The sequence below is a fragment of the Manis javanica genome, chromosome 2 (genome assembly GCF_040802235.1).
Source record: "Manis javanica isolate MJ-LG chromosome 2, MJ_LKY, whole genome shotgun sequence".
Taxonomy (NCBI): Eukaryota; Metazoa; Chordata; class Mammalia; order Pholidota; family Manidae; genus Manis; species Manis javanica.
Genome location: NC_133157.1, coordinates 30,466,515 through 30,483,144, shown reverse-complemented (window position 1 = coordinate 30,483,144; position 16,630 = coordinate 30,466,515). Strand labels below are relative to the sequence as shown.

The following is a 16,630-nucleotide window of genomic DNA, read 5'->3' as shown; positions in this document are numbered from 1 at the left end:
AAAAGCTTTGGGGATACCTGTGGCTACTGAAACTATTTAAATAAGCCTATTGGATAGTTAGTGGATTGATTCTTTTGCAAGTAAAACCAATTTGTAGCAGTCTACTCTTTGTAGCTCATTCCTTTAATCTCTGAGATCTGGAGAAATTGTAGTACCTGTAGAATACTTTGTCCTTTTCTCTACCCATGGTCCTCCCACCCCCCAATAGTCTCTAAGGTTAATTATGTGCCAAGAGCCAACGTGGCATTGCCAGGAGTAATGAGAGGAAAATGCACATCACCACAGGCAGATATTCTCAACTCAATTTCTAAATTGAATTTTTTTTTTCTTTTTTTGCAGGCTGCAAAATACAAGCTGGCAGCTCTGCCTGTGGCAGGTGCACTCATCGGAGGAGTAGTGGGGGGTCCGATTGGCCTCCTCGCAGGCTTCAAAGTGGCAGGAATTGCAGCTGCACTTGGTGGTGGGGTGTTGGGCTTCACAGGTGGAAAATTGATACAAAGAAGGAAACAGAAAATGATGGAAAAGCTTGCTTCCAGCTGTCCAGATCTTCCCAGCCAGACTGATAAAAAATGCAGTTAAGAACCAAACTTCAGCATTATTGGTGCCAACATGTCTATCCTAATAAGGACCTTTGCTGCTGTTGGACACTCTGTCAGTTTTTGGAACATGTTTATGTTAAGATAGTGGCTGTAGACCCTCAAGTGGGGTTGACCTGTGATAAGTGGATAAATTTTGTTGTTTGCCGGGTGTTAATGGAGACGTTACAGGTTGAGGAGCCTGGGCTGAGGTGTATAATGTTTGTCAAGTAAAGCTTAAAGACTACCAGGGAGCAGATTTTCTGCTGCAGATGTGAAAACTGAACCATAACTTTGATAAGGACATGAGATGTGTGGTCATGTTGGGTTATAGAGGAATGGTTTCTTCCATTTCTTCCACAACCCTGACTTAGATATCCTCAGGCTAGGCATATTCTAAACTATGCTAATTTATCTTCTAAATATAGGAGATTATTTAGGCCTGTTAGCAAAAAAAAAGAATGGGGAGTTCAGGAGCCTTTCTTATCCAATAGGGAAATCAGGATCTAGTGAGGAGCATAGGCGAACTATGTAATGGAGTCCATCTGGCAAACCCTATTGCAGTCTGGTCTACCTGTATCTTCTGGTGAAGGATACTACTAGTATAAGAAAATGGAAAGAGAGACCCAACTTCTCTTTCAAATATGTTCATTTATGAAACTTTCTTCTTTTCTGAACCCTTCCTTCTGCCTCTCTTTAAATAAAGAACACAGAATCCGAAGGGTTAGGAGGTCTTATAAGCCAGTCAGCGAGCTTGCTCGGTCAACCTGTCTCTGAACACCTCCAGGGTCTAGTTCCCTCTGCCTTCCCTCCCTCGTAATTCTGAGAAGTTCTCTGAATTCTACCTAGGTGTAATGAGGACTTTTCTCATAAACTGCTTTCTTGTATCTCCCACCTCTGTTCATCCTTTCCTATAACCTCTAAGTAAAAAGAAAAAGAAAGAAGGAAAAAGAACAGAAAAAGAAAAGATAAAGAAATCTCCAAATACCAACATTGTTAGAGTTTGAGATAAAAATAAACGGGGCGGACATACCAGATTATTTCTTGGGGCATCTTCCAGTTTCAGGGGCTGGTGTACCTGCCACACAGGGCATCTCTGGACCCGAAGTCTTTTCATCTGACCCTTGGGGGAGAAAAGAACTAGTTTTCTACCTCACTTGTGTTGCTACCATCCTTTTCACCAGGCTTGGCAGTCTCCTGTGCTTTCCTTCTCTCTTCACAGCTGCTATTTCTTCCCAAGAATGGCATTTTTGCTTGCCTTTTCTCACATACAAGATGATGGACAACGCCTAGTGCCAAGACTCAGTTCTGATGAAGGATTTGTGGTGCTAATCCCAACACTTGACATTAACAGCAAGTAGAGCCCAGCCCAGCCAAATGTCTATCTTAAATAGCAAGATGATTTAAATTTAGAAAAAGGAATTTAAGATTACAGGCAGCCTCATCCTGTATCCCCAACTCATCTGAAATAGGAAGGAACCACCTTTTGCCTTACTCTTTGCTCTTTTTCTGAGGACAGAGGAGTGGGGACCCGCACCACAGAAGGTGTGAGCTGTCTCTGCTCAGGAGCCAGATTCATCAGGCAGTTCAGTGATTTATCAGTTCTCTCTTGCTGAGTTTACTCTTAATAACTTTTATTGATTGCTACTTTTACTTCTGTATCTGAGGAGACCTTTCTCGTTGATACTCTATTGACTCTCACCAATGAATTGCAATGAGAGAGCACCATTTCTTACTGTCATTAAATAACTGGAAAATAGCAATTATTGTTACCTGCTGACTTGTATCTTTAATATATTACCAGGAAGGAAGTACTTTGAATAAGTGTCAGATTATGACCCACAATTTGATCCTGGGTACCTGTAAGGTTGGGATAATTTTTGAAGTCTATCTTTTTTCTATTTTCTGATTCTTGTCCCTTTAACACAGGGTGTTCAAACCAGAATGAGGATCCAGTTCACCTGGGGTGTTATTTAAAACAAAGTTCCAAAACTTCAGTCCTGTGGGTGATTCTAGTAATGGCCAATCTGCCCTGTTCAGCTAAAATTATAAATTTAAGATAAAGTTACATCAAGATTCAGGCATATCACTTAATTTTGTAATTTCTAGTGTTCTGCCCTTCAGCATGGTCTAATCTTCATCACTGTATATTATTCCTACTCTGCCAACTCAAAATTGGCTATGCTTTTTTTAGCCCACCGTTTTAACAGCACTAGGCACTTATTACCACTATCAGGTTGGTTTTACATCAGGACCCCTGAAGGAGAGAAGAGGCCTGTAATTGAAGCTTATAGTTTGTTTGGGGATCTCATGTTTACTAAAGCCAGTAGGAGACACCATTGTATGTGTTCATACAGGCCTTTGATTTTTACTACTCATCAAGATTGGAATATTACTCTAGCAGTCTTCATGTTTGGGCAAGTTACAGACCTTTTAAAAATTTTTGTAATTTAAAGTTATTTAGAAATTGTATTTAATATCCTGATAATAGAACCTAATAGCCAACTTTTTGTAGAAATTTCTAGAAGTGCTTCGTCAACTTGATTATAAATGGTATAAACCTATAAACATTAAAATATTTTGAAGTATAAAATAGTCAGTATGACACAGCCAATCTTAAAATTACGTTTAATGCCCTCCAGTATCACATTAAGTTCATCTTCTCAATGATTCATGTCTTATTTTTACTCCAACAAGTTAGAAGGTAAAGATCACCTTAAGTTCTTAAAATTTATAGAGGCTCATTTGGATAAAGGCAGCCCTCCTAAAGATTTTTTGATAAAATAATCTGAGAAATTCTCTGTAGAGACTTTGAAACTTTTTGGTTATAAACCAGAGTAAAAAAATGCACTTATGTCAAAACTTAGCATATGCATAAATGGAACAACACTTATTGTTTCAGTTTTTAAAACATACTGGTTGCAACCTATTAAATTTATTTCATCATCTCCATGGGTTGCAACCCTTAGTTTGAAAATAAAAACACACTTATAGAAGAACTGATATTTATTGAATATGTTCTAGTTGCCAGGCACTTCACGAGGCATTTTACAGGTACAATAAATGAGTCTCAGGGAAGTTAAATAATTTGCAGAGGGTTGTTCAACTACAAAAGGGTGAAGCCAGAATCCTAGGTTTGTTGAACTACAAAAACTTCTTTTACTCTCATATTATGCTGCTTCTATATATAAAATGGATGTGAGTCATTCATTTATACTTTTTTTTTTAAATCTCTTTCATGAAGTGTCTGGCAACCTCAGTTTTTAACAATAGCCAATACCTTCTCGTGAATTTAGTCCTTAGATTATAAAATTAAAACTGTTCCCATTTTACCCATACATCCTACAAACTTCTTTATATTCTTGATAATACTCATGGGTTAGAGCCATCACTTAAACAGTGCTTTTTATATTTAATTAAAAATATAAACTCTAATGTTTTTTTAAAACAAATCTCTCATAACTATCAAATCAAGTGATTATTATCTTTAAAATAGTACCCTTGGGGAGCCACGCACTTAGTATAGTGATGCTAGTATCGCTTGGAACATTTTTGAAACTCTTCTTTTGGAATTGCCTCCAGAGACATTTTGCAAATCACATAAAAAAGCCATCTCAGTGTTTATCAGGCACAGACTCTGCACTCTTTTGTCCTTGTGACCTCTCCTCCCTTCCTCAGTTTTGCTTTTCTTCTTCTTGCTTAGTTCTCCTACCCACCTATGCTGGAGCCCGTGACCTAAGGATTCTCAGATAGGGCTTTGCTCACCAGAGTTCCTGGAGCAAGAACTTTTAGGTCAGACTGAAGCTGAGTGCTGTCAAAGAATCCCAGGAGTCCAAAACCCTTCCTCTCTGGGTTGCCTGCCTGCCTGTAAGTGCCATAACTGGTTTGCCCAGGGGTAAGGATTGAATACTGGTAATACCATCACAGGAAGTTGAGGAAACCTGAGATATAAATACATAGCATGCAACATTTTTCTCCAGTGAAAGTACAGAAACCAAACCAAGCCATGTTTTAGTTAACTTTAAAATTGAAAGGTCTTCCTTAGGGTCCCCCTTGCCCTTCATTGCTGCCATATGAAATCTTTTGTGGGGAAAATGAAAAAAAGCCTGGGGAGAAGTTCTCCTGTGAAATAGGACATTTTTTTCTCTTGTAAAAAAAAAAGTATAACATGGCTGTGGCTCTTAAGTACTTATGAATGTTAGACAATGTTCTTAAGTAGTCAGAGGCCTAATAAAAGGGCAGCTTCTTGCTGGCCTAAATGGACATAAACAGTTCAGGTTCTGTTTGTGTTTTTATTAACACTACATTTTGTTTCTAACAGTGGTTCTCACTGTTTATATTCAGTAATTTGACACTTTTACAGAGAGACTTCTTGGGTATTGTAAATAATCAATGGTAAAAGTTCTACATGTTACCCATATTGCTGTCATCGAAGAAAATTATTTGAGGGGTCAAGAAATACATCTGTGCAATATTAACAAAAGAAATAAATTGAAATAAAAATGTAAAAGGTGTCAAAGGCAAATAATTTGCCCCAAATCAAAGCCAGTTAGCACAAAAGCTAGAATTATAACCATCATCTAAAAAAAAAAAATCCTCAAAGTAATTTAACTGAGTGTTTTGTTATGCCATGTCGGGCTGCCCGCCGAGGCTTGTGGTCCTCCAGACCAGCTTCAGCACTCCAAATCAGGCAGTAGCTATGGTGGAAAGAGAATTGGATGGGGAATCAGGAGATCAAATTCTAGTTTTGGCTTTGTCTCCTGTATTGAGCGTTTTGTCAGGGGTGGCTGCCTTCTCCTGTTCCAGCCAGAGATTCCCCAACCATAAACCTTAGTGGTGACCAACTTGGCATCCTCCATTCTTTATATCTGTCCTCTCACTGGGTCCTCTCAATTCTCTGAATGTTAGTTGCATCTATTTTAAATTGTATTCATGGTCATCACTCTAGTACAGACTACTACCTCACACCTCCTAACTCATCTTCACTAACTTTAAGCCATTCCTCCCATCATTGCTGCAGGAAGGAAAACCAGGTCTGCTGAAATCTTTTCTGTGGCTCCCAGTGAATGCCTGATAAAGTTCAAATCCCTTAGGTTGGCATTCATGGCCTTCCATATTTTGTCCCCAGCTTTATCTCTTCAAACTCACTGCTCGCCATCTGACAATGCCACTGAAAATCAGATAGTCCACAAAAATGATTTTATGGTTTTGCTCTGGTGAAGGTGCGACCTAGTAATGAGCTCTGCTTATATTTTTCCAGACTAAAATAATTAATGTAATAATAGAATTTGTGAAACCAGTCAGCTGAGATTTTTTAAGCTCTTGAACAAGCCAGAAGTTATTTTCTAAGGAAAAGAAATACTGTGTTCTTCCAGAAGAAATTGCATTCAATTTCGTAACCTCCAGAACAATGTCAGTCTTGTCACCTGTGCACCTGATAGACAAAGCATGAGGAGTTTTCTTCTGCAGCATAGATACTCCAGCCTTGAATGGGCCATTGTCCATCTCCTGTGAGAAGCTGGACTTATAAATATTTGAGAAAAATACTCAATAGTACGTTACCCATACATTTCTCAAGTACTTGAGATTTTCTTGTATTAAGGTTAGTCACTAAAAAGATGTTTACCTGGGTTTCCTTAATTAAGCCCCCTACAGATATTTTCCATTTTATTGTTAAACTCTTGGTGTTAGCAAGGGTCAGCACAAGAAAAGGTCCAATGATGAGAATTTCTACAAATTCTGTAAAGCTTACTGAATTCGATTATGTTGCTGAGTGGTGCTTATATAAGGAAACATGCAATAAAGTCACTCATTCAACGTTTAACTGAATGCCTGTTGTGTGTTTGAGCGCCAAGGCCATACATAGAGAAATATTAGATCTATAGAATCTACCTTTGCGCACCATCCCAGTTAATGAATTTAGATACCTAAAGCAAGGAAATGACAGTAAAGTGTGTACGGACCCTCAGGGAGGACTGAACAAAGTAATATGAGGGCACAGAGTGGACTGACTAGCTCTGCCTGGAAAAGAAGGGGAAGGCTCTGTGAAGCAGGGTAGTTGAGCACTCAGTGCCCTGAAGAATGTGCCTGACTAAAGTAGGACTTGTGGGCTTTCAAGCGGCAGAGGAATTGCATGTATGAAGGGTTCGAATCAAGAGAGAGCATAGTGTGCTTAGAGAAAACCAAGGAATTACATGCTTTGAATGATGAAGCTGGGTAGATGTAAAATACTGGAGTGATTTTATATATTCTTTGTTTAAAGGAATTAATATATTGCTTTGTATCAGATAAGACAGTTATACCTCTTGGAGTTCTTCATTTTTGCCCTTGTTCCAGAGAAGTTAGTAATAAACCTCACATTTGCCTGGGTTCTTGGTGTATTTGGCAATTTGCTTTCCTTTCCCACATGTAAGAAATTATTTGTGCTTTCTTGCCTCTCTACTGTGAAATCCCCTACATAATATTGAATACCTGCTTTCTTCCTATCCTCCCATTCATTCAATGAATATTTATTGGAACCCACTGAGAAGTCATGAAGTTTACCTTTTAATGTCTAAACCTTCATGCTCCAGTTTTCAGCCTCTAAATGAATATTTCTTGACCACTGCAATTCAGTGGCTCCATTTTCACTTGTGGCTAACATGGCAATTTGTTACAAATTCATAGGTACATAATTTTTTATTTGTGGTGGTGTGATCTCCCTAACTAGATTATAAACTTCTTTCGGGGCAGGTACCATCTCCTCTGCTGCTTGGAGTATTCCATGGCATGAGGTCTAGTGAGGAGAAGGGGAAGAAACTACACACTCGCTACTCCCAGATGATAAGTGAGGAGGTCATGCATGTGCATTCCACCATCTTTCAGGGATATGTACTGAAATGTGAACAAGCTTTCTAAGATATGCTGCACCTGTGCTCAGTACTCACTTTTGTATATTAACATAGGAATGAATGATGCAACAGAAGAAATCTGGAAAACATCTCTAGGACTTGAAAGTCCTGAATTGAAAATTTCAGAATTTGGAGGTAAAGATATTTCTCTCTTTCCAATTAAGTCATGACTTGTAAGAGAGGATGTAGGACCTGCGTCATTGAAGAAATGATTTGAAAAAACTGGGTTTATCTTCTGTTTTACCATAGGATTGGTGGAGTCAGAATAGTAGGGACCCAAGAATGATTTACAATCTGATGGCCGAGTGTTTGCTCTATCAGGCAAGCAGAGGTTGGAATTAGGCAAGGATAGGACTGAAGTTAAGAGGTATGCATTTGACAGGATTGGAACCATGGTTTCTAATACTCAGGTTCATGTCCTTATTCCAGTAAACAGTCTCTCAGTGAGTTGAAAGGAATGAAAGGAATAAAGTGCTTGGTACTTACTAATCCTCCACAGATGTTCGTTCCCTTTCTTTCCTCTCTAGGTTTAATTGTTCATAACAGATTGCTGCTTATTTATCTGGGTTAGGGTGTGAGTCAGAAAACTCAGGACTTCTTAGCCTTCCCCTCCTTGCATCTCCCCTTCCGCATGGGTACCTTGGCCGTCTTCCAGGGTGGTCACGAAGATTAAAAGAAATGATACATGGTGAGTGCCTAGAATGGTGCCTGGATTATAGTAACTGTACAAATCTTAGTTCCTATTATTATTACTGTAATCATTACTATTATTTTTTCCCAAAGCTTAAAGGAAAGGCACATGAATTAAAAAGTATCATGTACCTACATGAATAATATATTAGGGAGATATCTAAACTGAGATCAGACTTGATAAAAATACCAAAAATTCTTAAAATGATTTTTTTTTAAAGCTGTTAAGAAGGTGATAGTAATGACAGATACCTGGTAGAAGGTGAACCTTTTTCATCTCTATTGAGAATGATAGCCAAACATGAAAATGTGTGAGATCTGGTTAGGAGTAGGGTGATCATACATTCCAGTTTCCAGGACAGTCTTGATTTATATCTGTTGTCCTGGTGAAATGATTACTAATGCTCCCTTTCATTCTCAAATGTCCTGGTTTGAATGAAAAAATTACATGCTCACCCTTGCTAGAAGGGCAATGAAGACAAATGTGGAGTTCAAAAAAAAAAGGCATGTGTGGTTTAAAAGAATTTACCATTTCTAGGCTCATATAAAGACATCATAAGGCCAGTGGGAACTGTAGATGTAAAGTACTACCAGTAATCTTTGTGGAATCAGGAAACAAGGAGCCAGAGCACTGAGCTTGCACTAAAGTCTAATTTGTTAAGGGGTAAAGTTGGATTACAGAAGCCACAGACCAGAGAATTTACCTTCTAATTCTAGAAAATTCCTGAAATGGACCATTACACCATCTCTCAATCAGAAAGCCATGCACATTATGAAGACGTGAAGAATTGGTAGTCAGGGTAGGTGTTCTGTTTCCTCACTGTGCATAGCCAGGGGCGCCCTGCTCTAGGCTCCTTCCCAATCATAGTACGTATGATCGGTCTAATCCCACCTTGGCAAGTTTACCCACAGCATCAAGAGAGTGGGCGTACGACTCCCTCCCTGGCACTCATCCAACAAGCAAGCACAGGACAGCACAGCAAGTCCAGGACCTACCTGAGTGGCTCTGAGTTGGGAGAGAAGCAACCAGTGGCGTATCTCACAGCGGTTTGCTGTTACAATAGAGAGTAATGACAGCCTGTATTAATATAATTCTCGCGGAGGGGAAAGGAGCCTGTTTAGGAAAGAGTAGCTCTTTCTGTTCCTAAAACCCCACTTCCCGTAGGAAGGCTCCCGGGGCTCCCACGGCTGTACACACACATCCTTACCCCCTGTGGTTAGCTCTCAGCATAGCACCTACAACGTTCTGTTATGATCATGTTTCTACTTATTTTGCTCCTTCACTCAATTTTGAGCTCCATGACAAGTAGAAGCAATCTCTTGTTCACTGTTGTATCCTCAGCCTGGCAATAGTAGATAAAAAATGTATGGTGTTTTGTAAATCATACATCGTATTTTGTCAGCTCACTAGTCTCTTCTCCCACAAGGCTGTGACTAAGCACGTTTACCTCACAGAAAACCTGTAGTCCTCACCGGAAAGTCCCCAGCACCTCTGCAGACTGCATTATCCAAGAGGGCACTCCAAGTGTCATTCTGATAGTTACGTATCTCTGAGTTGATTTACGATTTCATTCTAAGCTTCAACTTTCAGGACTCCATATCCAATTTAGGATATAGGATTAAAGGTGACTAGACATCAGATACTTGGGATTCACAGTTGAGCCGCAGAGCCTATTCCGGTTATGGTGATGCTTTGTCCTTTATTCATTCATTTGTTCATTATTTATTATGTGATTTGGCCTTTTTTTCCCATCAAGATTTATTGATCACTTACAGTGCTCTAGGTTTCCAGGAATATAAAGATAGAGGAATCCCTGCTCCCAGGGCATTCACGTGGTGATAAGGAAAAGATACACTTCCAACTTCGTATTAGACTGGGTAGGTACATAAAGAGCTGTGGGACCACGGGGGTGATGATTGTCCTGGGCATAGAAGGAATTTACTAGGCAATATAGGGGAAGGGGAAAAGGAAGGGAAGGAGGCAATTTTAGAGAAGCAATTTGTAAGCTGCACTTTTTCTCTTGCAGTGACTCCAGAACTTAACTAAGGATAGGCCAACCCTTTCCCAATGTGCTCTGTAGAAGGGAGCTCTGGCAGTTCAACTAAAGGCTGGGTTTGAGTATTCAACACATGGATTCAGATAGCTTCCCATTCTGATTCAAATACAACTAAATCTAAAAAGTAACTTTGAAACTAGAAATGCTTATAACTCTGATATGAAGTGAGTAAAATGTTCACAATATGATTTTATAAATTGAATTAGCAAAAAGTCTCAAATATAGAAATATTTTATAAATATAGTTTTATTACTTGGAAATACATACAAAAATTCAAACACATCTAAAAAACAGTTACCAAGCAGAGGTCCGATCCAACTTTTAATTAACACATAAAACAATTATATTCCACATAAGACAATTTTAATCCTGAAACAACTTGTCTTCAGGGTCTTTAAATAATGGGCTTTAAAATTGTTTTATTTTTTATACCTATTTAAATCTTCCCTCAAATAGAGACTACTAACATTTCAGTTTGGCTCATGTTTTATTTAGAAAAATAGCTAATGCCATTTAACCTAAAATTTTGAAAATTGGAATACTCTTTGTCCATTTCCATCCTTGTCACTTTGTTCTCCGTGGTTTCTCAAAAAAAACTTAATAGCTGCTAACGAAAAAGCATTTGCAATTTCTGGCAGCTCTCAGGGATGCCAAAGTTGGGACTTAAGGTCCTGAAATTATTTAATTGTGGCAAGATTTTACTTCTCATTTTTGTGGTTTTTGTCATCTTGTGTCCAGCCAGACCAAATCTCCTTGTCAGAGAAAATAAAAATTGAGTTATTCTGCTTTTCCTGATTGTTAACCCATTATACTTCTTTATCCATTCTTCTTTTTGCCCCCTTTTTTTTTTAACGCATTCTTGGCAATTGTGTTTTTTGCAAACTTAAGCTCATTCTGAGCTTTAACATTTTAAACACTATTTCTATTTCACTCTCCTTTTTTTGACCTTTACTATGCAAGTTTTCCCTTCCTTTGTATGTGATCTCTGACAACTTCGGCAGAGAACTCTCTGTGAGATGCTTTAGATGCCCATTCTCTAACATCCTTTCTAGATTCATTTAACTTTTTTTTTTTAAGTTCAGAATTTCATCTAAAGAAAATTTTCATTCTTTCATGGTCCCTCTCTCACTACTAGAACAATTTTTGAAAAACTAGAAAAGGTAATGGGCTGATAAACACAAGGGACTGCTTCTAATTTTGATTTTGTGACTCAGTTGTGTTCTCAGTCTTAAATCCCCTCTCTCCACAGCTGACAAGCCTGAGGCCCAGAGTAGGATTGGATAAAGTGAGAAGACTTCACCTGTAATAGTCTGTTTCATGGTTCAGAGGGGAAGAATTCGAAATTGTGAGTTCCAGATGACTGAAGTTCTCTCTGTACATCTAGCTGGTGACAAATCCCTATGGTATTTACATCTTTGCTGTCTCTGCTGTTAATGTCCTCGGTCTGGCCATTCTCCTCTGCTGGACTCATTTTATCATACCTACACCTGTTGCCCCAGTATTCTTTCTCAAACTTAAGTATGAACATACTTCCCTGTTTAAAAAAAAAAAAATGTTGATGGATCTCTACTGCCTGTGAGAGCCAGCACAAAGCCCTTAGTGCGCCATACAAGGCCCTGTACAATCAGTTCCTGTGTCTTCCTCCAACTTCCTTTCTCATTTCCCTAGCCACAGGCCTCCTCCTCCCACCCAACCCTCTCCATGCACTAGCCCTATGGCAAGAACTTGTTTTTTCTCATGCATTTTGCTGTTTTACACTTGATCTTGTTAATGACTCTATATAAAATTGTGCACCAAGTCCTATGAGTACTAAGCGCTTCAGGGCTACAAAAATTACCAAGGTCACTTTGCATTTGATGATCACTACTAGGTATTCAGAAGTGCTAGACCCTGGAGATATAGCCATAAATTTCAGTATCCTTGCCCTCAGTGGCTGCACAGTCTAGAGAAGACAATGATAGTGGCAGGGTTAGAGCCTGAGTCCCAATATGCACAAATGCTAAACAGCACAGCCCCAAATCCACTTACTTTTTAAATAGCCACTCATTATCTTAGATCACAGTGAACATGTACTACTTGAGCCCTTTTTCCTAACTACTCTCAAGCCAGCTCTCTGCAACCCAATACTTCAGTGTTATCTTTTACTTTTTGAAAGCCACTTACAGGACTATAGATTTATTATAGCCAAAATGCATATGGTACTTTTGGTTTTGTGCTAGCTTATTGAATGTTTGTGAATTTTTATTCTGAGTGTCTCAGATTTGGTCCATCCTCTGACCTGAAGGCTACAATTCTAATTTAAAAGTTATTAATTAAAAGCAATGAAGAGAACAGAATTCAGGCCCAACCTTTAGGGAGCTCTGTCCTGCTTTTCCAGTTCTAACAACCTTGTAAAATATACTAAACATGCCCCTTATCACTTATTAACAACACCTATTCTGAATGAAATGATGGGTTTCATGCATAAGAATCCTAGGCTGATTTTTTAAAAATAAAAATCATTAAATATCCATTATAAATATTCACTTTATTTTAAAAGAATTGGAAGATGTTACATATATTACATACTACATATAATGGCACATATCAGCCTTTTGAGCTTAAAAATAATCTGTCCCCAAATTGGGATTGACTTAGACTCCAAGTATAAAATGACTCTTGGCCTATAGCACCAACCCAGGCCCAGAGGAAAGTCATTTTTGAACCTGTCCCCTGGCATTGGGCTTCCTGATATGACACTGAGGGTCTTCTCCCTCTGGTTTTGTTCCCTGGCAGTACTGAAGCCTGGCACAGGGACCCATTTGACTATACACTGCAAGCCTAGGGAATCTAGAGAGAACAGGTCCTCTAACAATTTTACAATGGGAAAAAAAACTATGTGCCTTATTGTCTTTTTGATCTATTCAACTATAACAAGACTCTACAAGACAGAAGGTTACAATTATTTTAATACAATTTCTCTGCAGGTTTTTGTCTTTGGAAAATGAAGTGTCATGATAGGAGGAAGCTTAAAAGTCATCTAGTTCAATAATACTGGTAATCTGCTCCACTAGTATTTCCCTTTCCCAGATTTAGGTATAATCAAAATTTTAAATGCCATCCATGCCACTTTGTTAGACAAACACACAAATTTAACAACACTTTTCTTTTTCTTATTCTTAAGGAAGGACAGTTCCTGCCAAATGTTGTGGCTGTGGCATTCCTCTTCTTCTTCATAGTATAAGTTACACATTAAGAATTCAAAAAAAATACCACTATGGAATTTTCATAAGCAATATCTGACCAATCAGTAAAACACAGTACACAGTGTGAAAATTTTAATTTATTCCCCCCCGCAAGTATCCAGAATATATACCCCCTTAGCTTTGAGAAATGTGATAACGAAAATATCAACAGAACTGATTATATGCAAAGAAAAGCACATACTACACAGGAAATATCCCTAAGTCCTCCCTAACCTAGCAGTGCAAGTTAATGGTATGCTTCTGGTCACCTTCCACTTGAGTTATAAAAATTTTACAGGACAGATTTAAAGCAAAGATAGGCCTCTGATTTTTTTTTTTTAACCTAGCAGATTTTTAAAAAGAGGCTATATTAAATGACAATGCATTTTGAGTCAGGGGGAGAAAAAAAATTAAAAACACAAAACTTCTTTCAGTTTATTCAAAATAAAAATACACGTAGAATTATGAAAATATAGGTTTACTATTTCCACCACGTAAGTTGATGCTGCTGTTTGAAAGGCTTGCAAATTGTCTGAGTTTTTAAAGCTCATCTCGATCCCTCAATAAAGTATACCTATATTCACTGGGCGCTAGTTTCTGGAAGGAGCTCTCAGGTGGACTGCTTGCTACATCTTGGACTTGCTATAAGAGAAAGAATAGAACATTTTTATATCAATATATTTTATGGAGTTATAATATTTTAATAAGAGTATTAAATGAATGATAGTTACCCTATAATTATTTGCTTAATAATAAAAGATAGCTAACTGGATGCCAAAACCAAGAGTTAAGATTGAAATCTTGGTTTCCCCATTTCAAATGCTCTTACTCAGATTCTCCAGGGCACAGCTGCCACAGAGCCATCAACCATGCATGTGTTGACAGTTCCCGAAGTGTGGTGCAAGGAAACAGAATACTCGACACCTGGGTGCTTTTCTAGACCATTCTGTAGAAGCAGCACAACCCTGACTAAGTGGGCTCAAGCCCTTCCTGTTAAGAGAATTGAAAGCATCTACTCTGTAAATAATCTACAATACCAAAGTAGCAAAATAATTGCTCTCACTGAGCAATTACCTGGATGCCAAAAGTTATCAAAACTAATTGACATGAGGAAAACAAATACTTCAATGCTGCAAGAAATTAATTTCTGTAGTATTTTACTTGTATATCAACAGCAGACAAAAATATACAATGGAACTATATAAGAGTGACTTCCAAGAATTTTGGAGAAAAGGCAGTATAGCATATCCTTTATCTCTATGCTGTGAGCTTAAGAGCAAACATGACCCTCCCTTGTAGTTAACACAGGCACAGTGCTTAGATTACATACCATATGTAATGACACATTGCCATTATAATGGGAAGCAAAATGTCTAAAACTTCCCATTTTACTGTCATGTTCCTCTTCCCCAATATGTTTTTTATTTTTGGCTAAGATATATGTTGGTTTAAGAAAGCTGGAAATTATATTACTATGAAGTACAGGGAATTCATTGGCTAATGGACAGTTGAAATAAATCAGGATAATACAATAATGGTAAGCTACATCTTTTCCCTGATAAAACACTAAGCATAAGCAGACATACTTTTCTGAGGAAAATAATACCTTTGGGTTATTGCCAACAGTTTTCCCACTTTGATTGTTGCTTAATTATCAGAGAAAAATCTGATCTCAGATTTCAAAGAAAAAGCACATTAGCTTCCTTAAAGGAACTCTTGATTCTCAACTTAATTTGACTCTTAAAGAAAAACTCAGTGTTTATTTTTCTTTCATATGTGGATGTTCTTTGGACAAAGAAGTGAAGTTCTGAGCATAAGAATTATATATCATCTTCCTCTCAACATGACACCAATCAATAATGCATCAAAATGCAAATTTAAGTGTGTTGAAACAAAGTGGGAACTTAGAAATTACTTGTAACAGAAGTTACAAGGTAGAAAAGGTAAAATTCTAAGGTTAAAAAATATGAAAAGTAAATACGAAATTTCACTGACTAGTTGTCAAGCATTCTAAATTGCAGATGGAGACTGTAAGTTTTGAGCATTATGAATATTATATTGGTGAGGAGCTCTTAGGATGGTTTAGCAAGAACATCAAATCATTGTTTTCTTTATAGTGTGGTCAGTCCCAGCCACAGAGGAAGGCTTGAACAATTAATGGGATCCACTGATGTATTTGCTTATCTACCTGCTTCCATTTCCTACCTTCTACTTCTATTTGGAGCCAACTGTATTTAACCCTATTAGCCATACTCCACAGAGGATATATTCACACTACCTTAGTTCATGTGATCAAGAAATTACACTGTAACATTCTTAGAACTCTGAAGATCTAAATTTTTAAAAATTAATTTTAAAGGAACAATTTGTATATTATCTAGAGTCTGTTCAGAATTTCTTTACAAAGACATTCAAGAGCAGAAACTGAAGTCTCTGCAGCAGCTTTAGGTCCTCTTCAAGACTAACTGAAAAAGAGAAAAAGAAGAGCTCCCACTGAAAAGCAAGAGCCTCACCTGTCCTGGGGCTGTATCAGTTGGGTCAGGACCATGATGGAATTCTCGGTGTAGTTTTCCAGAATGTAAGTCAAACACGAACTGCTTGAGTTTTCCAGGAATTCTAAAACCAAAGTCAAATAAAAATTTAGCTTAAACTGTTAACATGAACTTTCTTTTACCTCTGTTTTACCAATTCATAACAATAAAAAAATTTAATTTTACCTCCAATCCCACCATAACTATTTATAGGTCAAGTATATTTTGAATAGTTTTACACAACTGAAATCATGATATCTAGATACTCAGTTTTGTGTTCAAACTCTAACACTTATTTCATAGAAATTTATCTGTGCTTATCATTTTAACATGAGTTTATCAAGATGCTGTCCTAAAACTTACTTAATCCTTATTATTGTTGGGCATTTATGTATTTTCCCTAAGATATATATAACCAAAAAAGCCTTATGTTCTGCAAAATCACACTAAAAATAATAGGGCTCAAGAGAAAAATAGTGGTAGGGGATAACCACTTAAAACTGTGTAGGTTTGTAGCCAGAATACTACTAAGAGCCTAGAACAAAAACAGTAGTACTTTTCAGCCACCACCAGCATCGGAGCCCTGTGTCAGCCAGGTGATCCTCTGCAGCCTTAACCTGGAGCTTGTAGGTCCTCTTTTGAGATGCATGCCCTTGAGGGCGT

The 16,630-nt window shown here is 37.8% G+C and overlaps 2 protein-coding genes across 14 annotated transcripts in view; one reads left to right on the top strand and one right to left on the bottom strand.

The window, feature by feature from the left end:
- The window catches only part of STX17 (syntaxin 17), a 135,596-nt gene that overhangs the window by 81,624 nt on the left and 37,342 nt on the right, over nucleotides 1-16,630 (top strand). For 5 of the 12 annotated variants that reach the window (XR_001853654.3, XR_005057422.2, XR_012127100.1 and 2 more), the window contains exons 8-12: nucleotides 340-574; nucleotides 7,520-7,600; nucleotides 7,993-8,153; nucleotides 8,873-10,033; nucleotides 11,462-12,746. Coding sequence is in view for 2 of the 12 variants with exons in the window: in XM_073227086.1 (XP_073083187.1) it covers nucleotides 340-574; nucleotides 7,520-7,600; nucleotides 11,462-11,496 (351 nt within the window). In the remaining 10 variants the exon portion in view is untranslated. Of the gene's footprint in view, nucleotides 1-339; nucleotides 6,945-7,519; nucleotides 7,601-7,992; nucleotides 8,154-8,872; nucleotides 10,034-11,461; nucleotides 12,747-16,630 lie in introns of those variants that run through there. The other 7 variants (XR_001853655.3, XR_012127098.1, XR_012127093.1 and 4 more) reach the window with 6 other exon arrangements.
- ERP44 (endoplasmic reticulum protein 44) overlaps nucleotides 13,143-16,630 on the bottom strand; it is a 109,923-nt gene continuing 106,435 nt past the window's right edge. For both annotated transcript variants that reach the window (XM_037003933.2, XM_037003938.2), the window contains 2 exons: nucleotides 15,950-16,052; nucleotides 13,143-14,078 (listed from right to left, as the gene is read on the bottom strand). In XM_037003933.2, the coding sequence (XP_036859828.2) occupies nucleotides 13,977-14,078; nucleotides 15,950-16,052 (205 nt within the window). In that variant the 3' untranslated portion in view covers nucleotides 13,143-13,976. The remainder of the gene's footprint in view (nucleotides 14,079-15,949; nucleotides 16,053-16,630) is intronic.